The 14,969-nt window shown below is 52.0% G+C and overlaps 8 protein-coding genes across 8 annotated transcripts; 4 read left to right on the top strand and 4 right to left on the bottom strand.

Annotated features, from left to right (window-relative positions):
• Positions 1-874: 874 nt before the first annotated feature.
• M430DRAFT_108344 (hypothetical protein) lies at positions 875-2,099 on the top strand (the record flags this gene model as incomplete). The annotated part of the gene is made up of 3 exons (XM_024861204.1): positions 875-1,637; positions 1,692-1,949; positions 2,005-2,099. 3 exons carry the CDS (start codon positions 875-877, stop codon positions 2,097-2,099), a joined length of 1,116 nt encoding a protein of 371 aa, XP_024717816.1.
• M430DRAFT_177223 (hypothetical protein) lies at positions 1,978-3,023 on the top strand. The gene has a single exon (XM_024863726.1). It carries the CDS (start codon positions 2,343-2,345, stop codon positions 2,913-2,915), a length of 573 nt encoding a protein of 190 aa, XP_024717817.1. The 5' UTR covers positions 1,978-2,342; the 3' UTR covers positions 2,916-3,023.
• A 1,001-nt stretch (positions 3,024-4,024) lies between these two features.
• Positions 4,025-5,428, bottom strand: M430DRAFT_126950 (hypothetical protein). Its single transcript, XM_024862007.1, has 2 exons — positions 4,625-5,428; positions 4,025-4,548 (listed from the first exon to the last, which is right to left on the bottom strand). The coding sequence occupies exons 1-2, from the start codon at positions 5,415-5,417 to the stop codon at positions 4,457-4,459; spliced, it is 885 nt and encodes a 294-aa protein (XP_024717818.1). The 5' UTR covers positions 5,418-5,428; the 3' UTR covers positions 4,025-4,456.
• A 281-nt stretch (positions 5,429-5,709) lies between these two features.
• Positions 5,710-7,283, top strand: M430DRAFT_108397 (hypothetical protein; the record flags this gene model as incomplete). Its single annotated transcript, XM_024861208.1, has 4 exons — positions 5,710-5,742; positions 5,818-6,007; positions 6,191-6,239; positions 6,290-7,283. The coding sequence occupies 4 exons, from the start codon at positions 5,710-5,712 to the stop codon at positions 7,281-7,283; spliced, it is 1,266 nt and encodes a 421-aa protein (XP_024717819.1).
• Positions 7,284-7,338: 55 nt separating this feature from the next.
• M430DRAFT_36906 (hypothetical protein) lies at positions 7,339-8,907 on the bottom strand. The gene is made up of 2 exons (XM_024867015.1): positions 7,631-8,907; positions 7,339-7,572 (listed from the first exon to the last, which is right to left on the bottom strand). Exon 1 carries the CDS (start codon positions 8,732-8,734, stop codon positions 7,736-7,738), a length of 999 nt encoding a protein of 332 aa, XP_024717820.1. The 5' UTR covers positions 8,735-8,907; the 3' UTR covers positions 7,339-7,572; positions 7,631-7,735.
• A 184-nt stretch (positions 8,908-9,091) lies between these two features.
• M430DRAFT_108403 (hypothetical protein) lies at positions 9,092-10,038 on the top strand (the record flags this gene model as incomplete). The annotated part of the gene is made up of 2 exons (XM_024861210.1): positions 9,092-9,277; positions 9,328-10,038. 2 exons carry the CDS (start codon positions 9,092-9,094, stop codon positions 10,036-10,038), a joined length of 897 nt encoding a protein of 298 aa, XP_024717821.1.
• A 97-nt stretch (positions 10,039-10,135) lies between these two features.
• On the bottom strand, positions 10,136-12,678 carry M430DRAFT_145655 (hypothetical protein). The gene is made up of 2 exons (XM_024862963.1): positions 11,649-12,678; positions 10,136-11,590 (listed from the first exon to the last, which is right to left on the bottom strand). Exons 1-2 carry the CDS (start codon positions 12,609-12,611, stop codon positions 10,232-10,234), a joined length of 2,322 nt encoding a protein of 773 aa, XP_024717822.1. The 5' UTR covers positions 12,612-12,678; the 3' UTR covers positions 10,136-10,231.
• Positions 12,679-12,867: 189 nt separating this feature from the next.
• Positions 12,868-14,453, bottom strand: M430DRAFT_36909 (hypothetical protein). The gene has a single exon (XM_024867016.1). It carries the CDS (start codon positions 14,442-14,444, stop codon positions 13,047-13,049), a length of 1,398 nt encoding a protein of 465 aa, XP_024717823.1. The 5' UTR covers positions 14,445-14,453; the 3' UTR covers positions 12,868-13,046.
• Between the last annotated feature and the right edge of the window lie 516 nt (positions 14,454-14,969).

A 14,969-nucleotide genomic window follows, 5' to 3' on the forward strand; every position in this document is an offset into this window, starting at 1 on the left:
CAGGAGAGTCAAGGACCCTCTGCCCACGCAATCAAGGATAGACCCAGCAGCGGATGACGACGGGTTCTGGAGTCTGGACACAACAACTCCTGTGAGCCAATCCATCCGTCGTGCCCTTTTTCACGCATATTTCTTTCTCTCCGTCAGTGCAGTGCGGCCCCTACATCCCTCGTCTCGACTGCCGAGAGCGCACTATTATCCCCCCTTCACCCCTTCACACCCTTCACTCTTTGCCCTTTACCCTCTACCCTTCCCTTCTCCCTTCCACCCCACGCCCCACCAAGTCCCTCCTTTTACCCCCCCAAATTCTGCGCACAGTGTTAGCCTTCCTATTCTCCCCTCCCCCAAAAGCAAAAAGGTTCCCCTTGAACTCTCTTGTCGTGGTCTGCAGGCCTCGCCTTCTTGTGCATCATAGAAATTTCCCCCAGAGCCTAGTCTTGTCCACCCCTCCCTCCCTCACCCCTCCCCCGCCTTGTCCGTCCTCCTTGGGTTTTGGAGCAGCGCACTGCTACCCACACAAGAATAAAGAACAAGACAAACCCCACCCTTGTCACAAAGGCTTCCCCTCCTCCTCTTCTTGTTTTAAGAAAACTTTCTTCTCAGGTATATCCCTCCTCTTCCCGCATGCGCGAGCCTCGTTGACCGGGATAGGAGTGAACATACATACAGGACAGCCTCGGGCGCTGGGCCGAACGATTTGTGCGCGGACGCTTTCCAGCCTTGCCTCCTCTGAGGGGTCTGGGGACTTGCGGCGTGGACCAAGAGGAAGCAAGTCAACAAGCTGGCACTCCTACAATCGATACCCGCCTCATTGCCGGCGGCGTATCGACTCGACTCCTTGTCGGCTGGCTCTGCCACCGCCTTCAAGTGGGGTATGGACGACAATAATCGACGCAGGAGGCAGAACGAACCGCCTTATCCCGCGCCGGATCCACGATACAACGAGGACCAAGGGCAGGGTCGCGGCTTCCCAAATCCCCCCGCACCTCTCGCATCCTCCCCCGCGGCGAGCAGAGGGGCTGGAGGCGCGCCTGCATATTCGGGGTACTACCAAGAGCAAGCAGCCTCTTCCTATCCGGCGGGGCTCCCCCCAAACCCTCTCCAATATCAACCCGGCTACCCGCAAGACCAACGGCAGCAGCAAGGTTTCGCCAGCTATAGCCCCGATCTGATGTACAATGTCTCACAACAGGCACCACAGAACCCAGTCTACGACTCGGCCCAGCAATTTCAAGGGCGGCAGCCCGCAGGCATGCAGATGTTGTCGGACGTTGCGGGACCTTACTTCTCCAACGAGCCACCCAGCGCGCCGGCGCCTGCGGGACTACAGCATCACGCATCCTCGAGCTCGTCCACCGTCTACCAACAACATCAACAGACTCCCGCAGACCGCACCCCTCTTCTCCAACAACCCTACCCCAACAATCTCGCTGTGGGAGGAGTGGCCCAGCCGGCGCCGGAAATCATAGGAGAGGAGGGCTTCCAGGCCCAAGGTCTTGGGATGGAGGCCGCGTACACGGCATATCAGACTGCGCTGAAGGAGATCTTTCAAAATGTCATCCATGGTCGCCTGGCTGAGGCGAGCCAATCCCTCTTGGAAGTGTCGGAGTGGCTCTTGGGTCATGTTGGAGAGCTCGGTACGTGTCGATTTCTTCTGTTGGATCTCCCACACTAATTGTTTTCTGATGAAGGCCTTACTGTAGACGAGGTCTCTCTCTATCAGGACCGGATACGGCTCTGGGGCGAGTTCAATACGGCTTGGCTTAGCATCTTTCAGAGGCAGAAGGATATGTTGGAGTCTGGCCAGCGGATACAGCCGCCGCAAAGCTTAATGAGTCAAGATTTCATCAACAAGATGGCTAAGGATCTGATCCGGATGTGCGATGCGATTGAGAAGCATGGCCTAGTTGACTACCAGTATGGTGTTGCGGAAGAGCAGATAATCATGAGTAGGTCCCCTTTCCCCCCTACTCCGCTTCGACGTCCAATTGATCCAATGTGCAGTTCTCACCGAGTGTCTCGACCTCCAAGAATCGATAGAAGGAGAGGGTGGGGGCAGCGGGCTTGCCAACCCAGCTCTCGGAAGAGCCCCTCCATGACGCTCGCTCGCGTCACCCCTTGTTTAACGTTGTCTGATTAGAATATACCTTGTAAAGGAGGCTCTGTCGTCGTCGCCTATTTAGCGTTTCCTCTTCCATGTCGGATTGTCATGATATCGGCCCACTGGTGGGATGGGCTGTGTTCAGGTGTTGGGGGGAGGCGTTTTGCATCTGTGGGGAACGGGACGGGCATGACCTCCCCACGCGGCGGCCCGTTGGGGAACGACCGCACTGTAATGATGGATGGTACGGGCTGGTTGGGGATTGGTTATACAGGGATCGGCCTTCACAGGCACAGCACGGCAAGTCCTTGACGCCTGCTGGAACCCGCGGATGAGCAGGGCCGTGCCCGGGAAGAGTGCAGGCGCTGGAAACTGTACATATATTGTGAGAGAAGAGAGAAGAAGAGGAAGGAAGAAAGAGAAGGAAGAGAAGAAAGAGAAGAAGAGGAAGACAGAAAGAGAGAAAGAAGTGGGGAAGATGAACATATATATACACATATACATATATCTTATACAAAAGGATATCATCACCCCAGGTCCCCAACCCCCAACCGAAGCTCCAATCAGCAAAGCCCCCCCCCCACCGTCCACGGTCCATCAAACGTCCATCCAGCTCGCCGCCGCAACCCTGCAGACCCCACGACCTCGGTACGCGCGCCAAACGCGGCTCAAGCAGGCAGGCAGGCAGAAAGAAACGAAGCGCGCGCGCGCGGCAGGCTTTGCTGTACGATACGATACAATCAATGCTGACGCGGGCATGCGGCAGTTCGCGTGTAGAGGCCGCAGGAGGGGGGCGCCAGGATCCTCCCTGTGAGATATAGCCTATGATGTGTGTAAGGGACCTGACAGCAGTAGTTAACTGTTTTCTCAGGTCTGCATCGGGGTTTGGCGTGCGCCCCGCTTCAGGAAAGGTGTCGTGCACAGGCCAACTCACGCGCGTTTTCGAGGCTTCTTTATATAAAAAACACCCCCGCTGCTGATCGAGCGGGTTGTATATAGGGGAACATCGCTGAAGGAACGTCTGAAGGAAGTTATGGCGTGGAAGCGCGTTTCTGAATTATGTCTACGAGAGATGCGCTGCTGTTGTGCTCAGCAGTTATAAAGAGTCCATTCTCAACAAGGTGTTCGCCGTACATGATCGCCAAAAGTCCAATTCCAGATGCTTGGTTGGTATCCGTGCCATTCCTGACTGACTGACCATCTCTAGCTTTTACCAGCTTGCTAAACACTCCGTCCCTGCACATGTGTTTTTTTTTCAGGAACTTTGTTGGCTGGCTGGCTCTTCTGCTGTAGTCCCAATCTGTTACTTTGGACACTACTAGTATCCCGAGTGTGGATTGCTATTCGACATTTTGATTAAGGTAGGTAGGATAAAGAGAGAATAGAATGAATGCACTCCAGCCAGCCAGCAAGCCAGCCAGCAAATGTGCATTAAGAAAAAGGAGCAAGCAAGCACAGTTACACACGAAAAAAAAGAAAGAATCATCGTAGTCACCTCGTGTACTGTAAGCCAGCATATGCACCCGTTGACATGGACCTGAACTTCGACAGCTTCAATACGTCAGAAATTCCAGACAAATTCTGGTATATGTTCGCCTCTTATATGCAAATTCCTGAGTTGTCTTGCATTGGCTTGGCTTGGGTATCATGTGTAAGTAAGCAGCATAGACCAATATGTCTCGTCGCTAGGTAGGTATCGTTGTTAGGATGGCCATTCAATTTGGACTGTGCTTGCAATAGGTAGTTGCTGATGATGATGATGATTCTGTAAGGGAATGAAATTATTGTAGTAAGGATTGATTGAGTCCATAACTGCTATCTTGAAGCTTCATTGTACCACGAATACTTTGTAAAAAAAGAATTCAGCCTGGTCAGGGCTGGTACCCATGACTTTAGGAGAAGAGCGTATCTCAGGTATTGCATGACGTGGAAATTTTTCTTCGGTTTCAATTTGATATCTAGATGTAGTAATGTAGGTATAAAAGTCTAGGTACATGGCTCTTCTGTTTTGTATTACCCATCTTTCTATGGACTTCCATATGTACAGTAGCAGTTCAGAGACCTCGAATACATATGTGAAGAAGTTTCCGGAGGCATCAATAGAACGGCTAGCAGTTGTCTGGTCGATATCGATCAGGGGTGGAGTGGTTGGCAATCTGGTCTGCTCCTCCAATGGTCTTGAGAAGAGGCACGGAGATGTTGGTGCGCGATAGGCTGGGCGATGAATGCTAAACTTCTAGACAACCTCGCAATACTGAAGCAGGAACACATAGATAGATTGTTTGATGCATGCGGGGGTCCGCTCCCTCTTGACGCCGATCTTCATACATAATTATACATACATGAAAAGAGTGCCTATCTCTTGACCCAGGCTGGCATCTTGCGAGCCTTGCGTTTTCCGGGCTTCTTCCTCTCCACCTTCCTTGGATCCCGAGTTATACATCCCGCTGTAGTTCAGACACGTCAGTAATCTTCTTTCCGTACAGGTCCATGGCATGATTATTAGGGACGGGACTGGCTTACCTCTCCGTAATGCGGGCTTCAAGTCTGGCTCGTGAGCGAGCAGTGCCTTTGCAACCGCCAGTGTCATAGCCTCCGCTTGACCTGTCGTCCCTCCCCCAGAGACAAGAGCCCACACATTATATTTGTCGATCCTCCCCGTGGCTTTCAGCGCCCAGACGGCGCTCTCTCTATCATGGACCCGGCCAAATGTTTGGGCAAGCGTCTTGCCGTTGATCAGGATCTCTCCCGTGCCCTCCACTACCCACGCCCTGGCCGTCGAAGTTTTCCTCCGGCCCACCCCCAATGCCTTGCCCCATTCATCAATGAAGGGGGACTTGGCGGTGTTCTTGAACGGGTTGACCTCCCGCTTGTACTGGTTCAATGTGGAGGTCACCTCGGCAGGCATGAGAGATGGGTGGATGTGGTTGAGCCGGTGCAGGATTTCGAGGATCCTCTGATACTTCGTCGCCTTGACCGGCTCACCAACAATGTTTCGATACTCGGCCAGCGTTTGCCATGCCACTCGGGGCGCCTCGCCGGGCTTCACGACGGGGAGGCTGGCATACCTCTGGAGGAGATTCTGGAGAGAGAGGAGGTCGTCGGTGAACACCGGCTGCGCGGTGAAATATGAGGGTGAGTCGGGCACCAGCCGAGCATAGAAGAGCGGCGCCTCGCCGTCACTCCCTCCCGCCTCGGTCGGGTTCTTGAAATTGATCTCGGGGGCAGCGATGCCTGCCCGTGAGCGGGTGGATGTTGAGAATTGTTTGGAGGATATATTCAGGACTCGTCGTCGTAAGGCGGGTTTTGCAGCCATTGGCAGGGGGGAACATGCGCATCGCAGCCCCTCCCTGAGGCTGACGGGGAGCCATGCCATCTTCATGTTGAAGACGTGGCCGGGCCAGTGGTAGTGCTGGTGAAGTCTTGCAATTCGACGTCGTTCAAGGCTCGCGGAAGCTTGCTCGCCAACTTTCTTTCGCGGATCACGTGGGGAAATGTGCTAGCCTGGAATAGGCTAGTGCATGGGAATTAAAACCACACAAATTTCCGTTCTCTGCATTCCCCTCCTCCCTCTCCCACTTCCAAACAAAAAGACACAAACCACAACCATGGCACCATTCGGAAAGCTCTACACCTACGAGGTATGTTATGTCCAGCTGCAGACAGCCAGCCTCTTCTCAAATCATCTCTCTGAACTGACCAGCAATCACGCACAGGGCAACCCCCGCTCCACTGCCATTCGTGCAGTTGCGAAGGCAAACAACATCGATCTCGAGATCGTTGACACCAAGATCGGCAAGGATATCTCTCCAGAGTACCTCAAGATCAACAAGCTCGGCAAGGTCCCAACCTTCGTCGGTGCTGATGGCTACGTCCTCCACGAGTGCATCGCCATCGCCATCTACAGTACGTGGCCGCTAGCACATTGACTTTTTCCTTCGTCTGTTGCTATGATGAAAAGATCTTTTCAGTTATCCCTGTCTTAATCATCCGTGTTGATTTATTAATTAGACTCTGAGCACTTACTTCTATCTTCTGTTATTCTGTCTATCATGTTACTACTATGATGCACTACTGACATTGGACTAGTTACCTCCCAAAATGAGAAGACCACCCTCCTCGGCAAGACCAAGCAAGAGTAAGTGCTGCGGTGGCCAGTCAGTCCCAACCCCGCTAACTGTATTGTAGTTACGCTACCATCCTGAAGTGGCTGTCATACTTCAACACCGAGGTCCTCCCTGCTCTTGGTGGCTGGTTCCGTCCCCTCATTGGCCGTGACGCCTACAACAAGAAGAACGTTGAGGAATCTCAGAAGACTGCTCTCAAGGCAATCGACGTTGTCGAGCAGCACCTTCTTCACAACACATACCTGGCTGGCGAGCGTATCACCCTTGCTGATTTATTCGCTGCTGGCATCATCTCGCGTGGTTTCCAATACTTCTTCGACAAGAAGTGGCGCGCTGAGAACCCCAACGTTACCCGTTGGTACGAGACCGTCTACAACCAGCCCATCTACTCTGCTGTTGCTGGTGGCGACCTCAACTTCATTGATGAGGCTATCAAGAACCAGCCACCCAAGAAGCCTGAGCAGCCCAAGGAGGCCGCACCCAAGGCACCCAAGGCCGCACCCAAGGCCGCCCCTAAGCCAAAGGCCAAGGAGGAAGAGGAGGAAGAGGAGGCCCCAGCGGCACCAAAGCCCAAGCATCCTCTTGAGGCTCTGCCCAAGGCAACTCTGCCCCTTGATGAGTGGAAGCGTCAATACTCCAACAACGACACTCCAGATGCGCTCAAGTGGTTCTGGGAGAACTACAACCCTGAGGAGTACTCGCTCTGGAAGGTTGACTACAAGTACAACGACGAGCTGACCCAGGTCTTCATGTCCTCTAACCTTGTCGGCGGTTTCTTCGCCCGTCTTGAGGCCTCCCGCAAGTACCTCTTCGGCTGTGCTTCGGTCTATGGTACCGCCAATGACTCCGTCATCCAAGGTGCCTTCGTCGTCCGTGGCCAAGAGGCTCTTCCGGCTTTCGATGTCGCCCCCGACTACGAGAGCTACGAATTCACCAAGCTTGACCCAACCAAGGCCGAGGACAAGGAGTTTGTCAACGAGCAGTGGACCTGGGAGAAGCCAATCACCGTCAACGGCAAGGAATACCCATGGGCTGACGGCAAGGTCTTCAAGTAGATTATGATATTCACTGGGACAGTTTTTCTTTGCAATGGTTTAGCGCTGGGTAATGATCATGACATGACGGTAGGATGGAAGCGTTAAAAGGGCTTCTAGGGCTAGTAGGGCTAGTTTATTTGCGAAGCAAACAGTAGAGAATTCTTAAAAGTCATCCTCATTGGATGCAATTCTCTCTGACCAATGCTCCACACTATATTCAAATGATCCCGGGGTATCTGAGAGGTAGGAAATTTCTGAACGCAGTAAGCCACCCTTGGTAGTGCCATTGGCAGAGAATGTCATTCATCTGCCGGTATATTGTCAGTTGCCGATATGATACACAAAGTGAGAATCCCGTTACTTACGGCTAGCCCGGATACGGAAGATTCTAGCCCGACAAGGCACTCTGAAATGCAGAGGCATGCTCAGCAGAGCATACGTGCAGATTTTGGAAGTGTGAAGACGGATAATCATCTGGATGCTGCGGCCGTTGCACGCCTATAGCCAATCCGTGGCTTGAAAGGGTTGGCACGCAGGCAGGCACTCACGTTCGAATGCATGCTCAAGTAATTCAAGTGATCGTGGACCTGAGGCAAGATCTCGTCGGCCTCGTTGAGGTCGCCGAGCCATTCCGGCACTTCGATGAGGTTGTGCGGCTCTGAGCGTGCCTTCTCCAGCGAGTCGTCGATGAGGACGGTGTTGGTCTGGTCCCACCGCCCACCAGATAGGTAGGCAGGGTGCGAAGCGGCGATTACTGGATCGCTCCAGATCTTGTCCAATCTCTTGTAGCATTGGACCCGGAGGTTATAGTCCTCCGGTGTCAGGTTGAACTTGTCTCGACCCCAGATGGCGACGACCCTGCGGCGCAGGGCGGGAGGCAGGATCGCCTCGCACATGGCCTTGACGTTCTCGGGCCGCGCGGACGACCAGATGACCACGGTGAAGGTATCCAGGCAATACTTGAGGAAGAGCGGCGCGTGTGGGCGCGTGAGGAACTTCCGGGGAGCGGTCCGCGACGGGCGATAGACCAGCGTGCCATTCAGGTCGATGACCACGAGGAGATTCTGCGGCTCGCCCAGGGGCTGTGAGACGACATTGCTGGCTTGGAGATATGCCTCGGATACGCTGGGTATCCCTCCTGATCCTTTCGAGGGCGGGACTTTCTCGTCCTTGCCATTCCCTCTCTTGGGCCGAGGCCGGGGCGACCCAATCGAGGTTCCCGTTCCTGGGCCAGGTTGGAGAGATGGCGTCGCCGACGCGGATGGCTCTCTGGCGATGGAGACCTGTTCCAGCGACTGAGCTATGACTTCTATGCGCTGCATGGTAGCGTCAGCATTGGGCGATAGAGGCGCGGAGGTTGGTGAAGTATCAGAAACAGGCTCGCTCTCCCGCTGCTGGCCCCTGTTGCGCCGTCTCCTGTCGCGTCTGGGCTGAGGTTGAAGAGATTGCGCCGCGGAGCGGAGCTCCATTTTCTTTGCGGGAGAGGGATTCCGATTCATAGTTGTAGAATAGGCGGCCACGAAACTCGCGGCTCTCAACGCACCGTCAGGAGCCCAGCGGTAGCGACAGAATCGTGCGACGTACATAAGAAAGTGAGAGGCTCCATGAAGCAGTAAAGAATGAAAATTGCACCAAATTCCAAGTATGCTGTACCTAGTCTGTAGAGAGAAACTAGAGTTTTGATATTTTTGGATTTCGCTCCGGCTCACCGCCCGCATTTCACCAAATCCGATCTAGCTTAGCTTTATTTTATGTTCCCTTGGTGCAGATCAGGTTTTGGGGAAACGCATGATTTTTCCCAGATTATACCCCCAAGCCCAGCAAATATGTCTTCGCTAAAGCGGAAGAGTCTAGAGGAAGATATCCTACAGAGACGTGTTAGGGCACGGCGGGAATCCAGCGAGGAACTGGAATATGAAGATTCTGCGCCGTCTTTGAATGGGGACGAAGCGGAGGAGGGGGCAAGCTCAGACGAGTCCCAATCCGACGACGACGACGAAGAAGAAGAAGCAGTGCGTCCCGACACCCAAGATCCGAAACGATTAACTAACAACATCTGTAGTCAGAATCTTCGGAATCAGAATCTCCCGATGCTGCAGCTTCAATTTCATTTGGCGCATTGGCGAAAGCGCAGGCTGCCATGTCCCGGTCTGACAAGGCTACGAAGTCGAAGAATGCTGACGATACGTGGGATGGCAAGGAGGCTGTGGAGCGGAAAGCTGGCAAGAAAGACCATCGAGACTTCAACCGCACGAGCAAACATGCGCCCACGGAAATGTCAAGCAAGAAGGCAGTATCCCGAAAGCGGGAGGTCGTGCCCGTCATAAAACGCAATTATCGAGACCCGAGATTCGAGCCCTTGTCGGGCCCCATAGATGAGTCGAAGATCAGGAAGGCATATTCTTTCCTCGACGATTACCGCGAGGATGAGATGAAGGAGCTGAAAAATGCCATCAGGACGACTAAGGATGAGGAGGCCAAGGAAAAGCTGAAACGGGCCCTGATGTCGATGGAGTCGAGGAAGAAGGCACAGATGCGCAAGGATAAGGAGAAGGAGATTCTGGACAGACATAGGAAGGAGGAGAAAGAGCTTGTCAAGCAGGGCAAGAAGCCTTTCTACCTGAAGAAATCCGAACAGAAGAAGCGTGTGCTGCTAGAGCAGTACGGGAATCTCAAGGGCAAGCAGCTCGACCGTGTTATTGAGCGAAGAAGGAAGAAGGTGGAAGCGAAGGAAAAGAAGAAGTTGCCATTCTCCAGGCGAGGCATCGAATGATAATGCTACACACAATTGCAACATGATCAATCCTGCTGCTTAAGGCTTTGGGCTGTGAATCGCAAGGCGCAAATCGCCTCACTGACGTAACGTTTGGTTCCGTTTGGTTCCAACCCGTGATTCATGATACATTCTGTTCTCATTCGAACAGGTGAAGCGGTTAATATACATATGAAGTACAGTTGTTTTACATCTAGAGCAAACCAGCCTTTGCCATGCTATTCTGAAATAGCTCCCGACATCTTACACGACTTCCGAGCCTTGCACAGAGCAAGAATGCTCCACTCAATTTCCTATGCAAGCTATATGTCTCCTCTGGCGGCGGCGACAATCTCTCCCTGATCATCACCGGAATCAATGCCTTGACCCTCTCGGTAATAGTCTGATCGCTGAAATCATACACCTCCGGCGACGAATCCAAGAAGGGCTCCGCGAGAGTAAGCACTGACGAAATATGTGCATCAAGCATCGTTTTGGACTCGAGCCCTGTCAGATACCCGAGTTCAAGAGATAAATCTTTGACAGTCTCCCTGTCAGACCTGGAAGCCGCTACTAGTAGCTTGGAGTATGTTGCCATAAAGTCATCAGGATACTCCCTAGATGCCCCAAAATCTAGAAGCTCGAGCTTATTGGTCGCGGCATTATACAGAAAGTTGGTCCAGTTGGGATCCGTCTGCATGTACTTGAATTCCGTAATTTCGCGGAGGCAGAGGCGGAGAATTTGTGTGCCAATCCAGTCCTTTTGCTCCTGCGTGAAATTCTGAACCCTAGTCACACCAACACCATCCATGAACTCCATCGTTAGAACCTCCTTCCCCGATGCCTCAGGGTAGATTTTGGGCACAACGAAGACATCTGGCTCATCAGCAAGGAGCTCCTGGAAGCGACGTCCACATTCCGCTTCCCGAATGTAATCGCATTCCCAGGCCAATTCAGTCCGAGCATTGGCAATAGTCTTGTCTAGAAACAAGCCCTTGGGCAAGAGGCGTGAAGCAGTGAGAAGAATAGCCAAGTTATTCAGGTCCGAGTCGATGGAGTCCGCTACACCAGGATACTGGACCTTCACAGCCACTCGAGCTCCGGTCGATTTCAACGTAGCTCTATGAACTTGCCCAATAGATGCAGCAGCTAATGGCTTCTCGTCGAAAGTATCAAATAGCTCGCGCCAGTCAGGTCCAAGATTTGAGGCAAGAACTTTATTCCGCTGTGACGCAGGCATATAGTCCGCACGATCTTGAACCCGCTGCAATACTTCCTGAATGGGAGCAGGAAGCATCTTAGAATCTTGAAAGCTTATCATCTGACCCAACTTCAAAGCTGCGCCTCTCATACGGGACAGTTTTGACACAAGTCGGTCCATGTTACTCGCGCTGAGTATGTAAGAACCCTCTCCGCCACTGCCACTAACACGGCGGACACCTTCGCTGATTACTCCACCGAACATACCAGCAGCCAACCCGCCATAGTTCCATAATCTGCTCAACCTTGACGACGGAACTTTAGACTCTCGTAGCTCATAGGGGAGTGGTTGGGATTGTCTGTCCCCTTCAATCTGAATTACTGTTAGTAACCAGTATCAAGCGGTGGCTTACGGTTCAAGAAGCGCCTACTTGTACTTTCTGAGCAAGCTTCTCAATATCTTCATTTGCGCCATCAGAACTTCCCGAGGAATCGATTCGAGGTTCAGCAATAGTCTCGGAACTTGTAGGCTTCTTCTGCGATGAATCAGGGTCACTGAATATATCTTGATCTTTATCAGCCCTTGGTTTCGTATGCTCCACAGGCGTGTTCTTTGGACGGTTCATCTCTAAGCCACTCTTTCTCCCACCACCTATGGTCTGTCCGCCCAGTAACTTGGCAACTCGTGCGCTATGAAAAAGATTTGTATCGATGCCCTCTGGGATCGGTTCTTCCTCAGGTTCTGCCGCTACAGATGACACCTGACCCTTCCTCTCTCCAGCATTATAGAATGAATCGGAATTAATCTGCCCATCTGGAAATTCTACACTGCTTCCCTGGGCGTTTGAGACGTGTTTCGGTATTTTAACTCGGGGCAAAGACGATAGAGCAGGTGAAGTGTGCCCAGATCTGTGATAGAAGCTTTCTTTGTCATGTCCTTCCTCCAATGGATCAACGACTGGATCACCGACCGCGTCTGCAGTTTTGGATGGTATTTGGAGTTCGGATTGCCGCTGTATCGTCCTTGCGGCATCGGCAGAAAGTGTATGTCCTTTCGGGCCCCCGTGGGAAGGTTCTTGCTCTGGCCCAGTCTTCGGCTTCGGTGCCGGGGAGGGGCTCTTGGCTCCTGTTGCATCGTTCGATTGTTGTGAAGGTTTGTCTTCGGGGCTTTCCGACGTCCAGGCTGGTGCATCCTCGTTGAGGCGCGAGACAAGGAATGATGCGGCTTTTGCAGTCTCAGTGACTCTGTCTGTCTGGTTCCGTACTGCGCGGGCTAGGGTTGATGTCCTGTTATAGACATCCAACTGCCTTGACCTCAGCGCAATGTGCTTCTGCGCAACGCCCCGGGACGCATTGAAGAGCGCTGCTAAATCCAAGAGCCTCTTGCCAGCCATGATTAGGACTCGAAGATCGCAAAGCGTCGCGACAGGTCATCGAGGCATCTTGAGGTGAAGAAGAAGTGGTTGTCAGGTCCGAGGTTGTGCCTCGTGCCTTTTTTATCGGGGGGCGAGCTTGATCAGTCATGGTTGGCACAGACGCGCATAGAGCCTTGCACAAATACGTCAGGTACAAACGGCGCATTAGGTATGTATTTATGTAAGGGTCTACCTAAATCGCCGTAATTATGTATTTATTTATGTATTTATTTATGTACCTTTCTCTGTACCTTATATAAGAGGTGACAGGAGATGCACTTGGAATCTTAGAAGAATGATTGTCCTTCGATGGCCTATTTACCCCAAACCTCTCTGCCTGCTTAGACATGCACTGATTCCGGCTCCTAAATTGTGGCCTTGATTTGCGCCCTCCCTTTTCCGGCTCACCAGAACTCAAATATCCAACTTTGCTTTAAACATCTGCACATCCATGCCAGGCCCCACTGATTCTGCTAAATCCCACCGGCGCAATGAGTAACAGCACCTTCTCAACACCTCGTATATGCTCGTTTCCTCGTTTTTGCAGGCCATCTCCTCCAACCCTCCAGTTCTTTCTTCTGCTGTAGGATTTCTGTATACGAGGAGAGCTTCCAAGATGTTCCTAACCCCCATCAAGGGCTCGTTCATATTGTAATAAAGCACGCCTAGGTTATACCGTGCCTTTACATAATTTGGCTTGATAGCTAATGCCATTTCGTACGCCTGAATAGCCGCGCTTTCGTTCTGCCTGATATTCCCCAAACAAGCTCCATAGCGATTCCAAAGGAGGTGAAGCTGGGACTGATAATTAATCGTCCCAGGCACAGTAGACTCAATGGCAGCGAAGAAGCAATCTGCTGCCATTTGATAAAGCTCTGTGGAGAACATGAGCACTCCCAGGCCGATCTGAACGTCCGGGTCCACATTTTCCTCTGCCATAGAAAGTCGTGCAGCTTGAATGAACGGTTCTTTGATTCGATCAAGTAATTGTGAACGACTGGGGACGGCGGTTTGTGAGTCGATTTCGGGAATAGGGATCTGAGGATATTTCATTCTTAGCCATTCTTCCAGGCACTGGAAAGCCAAATTATAGGTTCCCTCATTTGTGTAAGACACAGCAAGTCTCATCATGATATCAATATTTTTAGGCTCGAGCTTGAGTGCCTCCTTGAATGCTTGAATAGCTGCTGGTTCCCTCTCGCACTCTGAAAGTACACAACCAAGCATTCTCCAGGCTTCGAAATGCATCGGGTTTGTCTGGCAGGCTGATTCGAAAGCAAGAGCAGCGAGGGAGAGTTTGCCACCGCTACGTACAATCTCCATACCCTCTTCGAAAGCACTAGGGCTCTTTTGAAAGACATTCCCATCTTGAAATATAAAATCAATCTCCTGAGCCGGAAGACAGTGACCGCTGGGACACTTGATCTCGTCGTTGACTAGTGTGTCCAATTCCACGCTGTTTTCTTCCATCAGTGCATTTGGCAGGCTTGTATGCACTCCTACCGCTTGCGTCTCCGAATCTACGGACGAAAACAAGGTATCCCAATCAACATCTTCAAATGTCTTCTCTAGGTCGGTAGAAGGAAACTGTGTTTGATCTGGTGGTGTTATCAGACGGGGGTCCATTCTGATTTCAAAGTTTGGTTGAAGCCTCGGCGACTTCGTGGTCGCAAGGTAAGCATATCCCTTTTCGTAGAGCCTATAAGGCTTGGAATTGCTCTGTCCGCTCGTGTGTTTAACACTTGAAGGCCACCTTGAGTCTGGACGATGGACATTGTGGTCAGCTAGCCGATGTTGCTGACGTTGCATCATAGGAGTTTGGTTCATTCCAAAGTCTCCGTTATTGAATTCTAATGTCCATGCTGGTCCATCTGGGCCCTGGGGGACTATCGGTTGCGGCGTGAGCTGTTCTTCCAATTTTGGTCGCTGTTGCCAGACGTCACCATTCGAGATTGGAAGATTTATGGGCGAGCTGTTAAACCATGCAAACTCATTTGTCTGCTTAGTGTCAGGTGGATGCCTTCTGTACCATAGAAAAGCAACATTCGTACTGGGTTATTGTCCTGGCCTACGGCAGTCCTAAATCCTCGATGCCCAGCTCCATTCTTGTTGAAGGCCAGTCTATCACCTTGCAAGCTTCGATCTGTCTGTAGTTGCTTTCTGAACTCATTGAAGGGGTTGGAACTCGTTGAGCACAGCGCCATCTGAGTGTTCAGCAAAGAACCTTTCCCGGGGAAATGGATACTGAGAACATAGGAGAGCGTTCACTTGGTGCCCAGAAGAAAACATAAAGATGCAAGGAGAGAAAGAGAGAGATGTAGAGAAAGATACATGTAT

This window comes from Amorphotheca resinae (genome assembly GCF_003019875.1).
Source record: "Amorphotheca resinae ATCC 22711 unplaced genomic scaffold M430scaffold_11, whole genome shotgun sequence".
NCBI classification, from domain to species: domain Eukaryota; kingdom Fungi; phylum Ascomycota; class Leotiomycetes; order Helotiales; family Amorphothecaceae; genus Amorphotheca; species Amorphotheca resinae.

Excerpts from the sequence above, each read along its gene's own strand:
- M430DRAFT_177223 (XM_024863726.1), top strand. The coding sequence starts at position 2,343 with ATGGTACGGGCTGGTTGGGGATTGGTTATACAGGGATCGGCCTTCACA.
- M430DRAFT_126950 (XM_024862007.1), bottom strand. The coding sequence starts at position 5,417 with ATGGCTGCAAAACCCGCCTTACGACGACGAGTCCTGAATATATCCTCC. Across the intron at positions 4,549-4,624 it reads GAAGCCCGCATTACGGAGAG|CGGGATGTATAACTCGGGAT; the intron begins GTAAGCCAGTCC and ends TCTGAACTACAG.
- M430DRAFT_36906 (XM_024867015.1), bottom strand. The coding sequence starts at position 8,734 with ATGGAGCTCCGCTCCGCGGCGCAATCTCTTCAACCTCAGCCCAGACGC.
- M430DRAFT_145655 (XM_024862963.1), bottom strand. The coding sequence starts at position 12,611 with ATGGCTGGCAAGAGGCTCTTGGATTTAGCAGCGCTCTTCAATGCGTCC. Across the intron at positions 11,591-11,648 it reads AGCTTGCTCAGAAAGTACAA|ATTGAAGGGGACAGACAATC; the intron begins GTAGGCGCTTCT and ends ACAGTAATTCAG.
- M430DRAFT_36909 (XM_024867016.1), bottom strand. The coding sequence starts at position 14,444 with ATGATGCAACGTCAGCAACATCGGCTAGCTGACCACAATGTCCATCGT.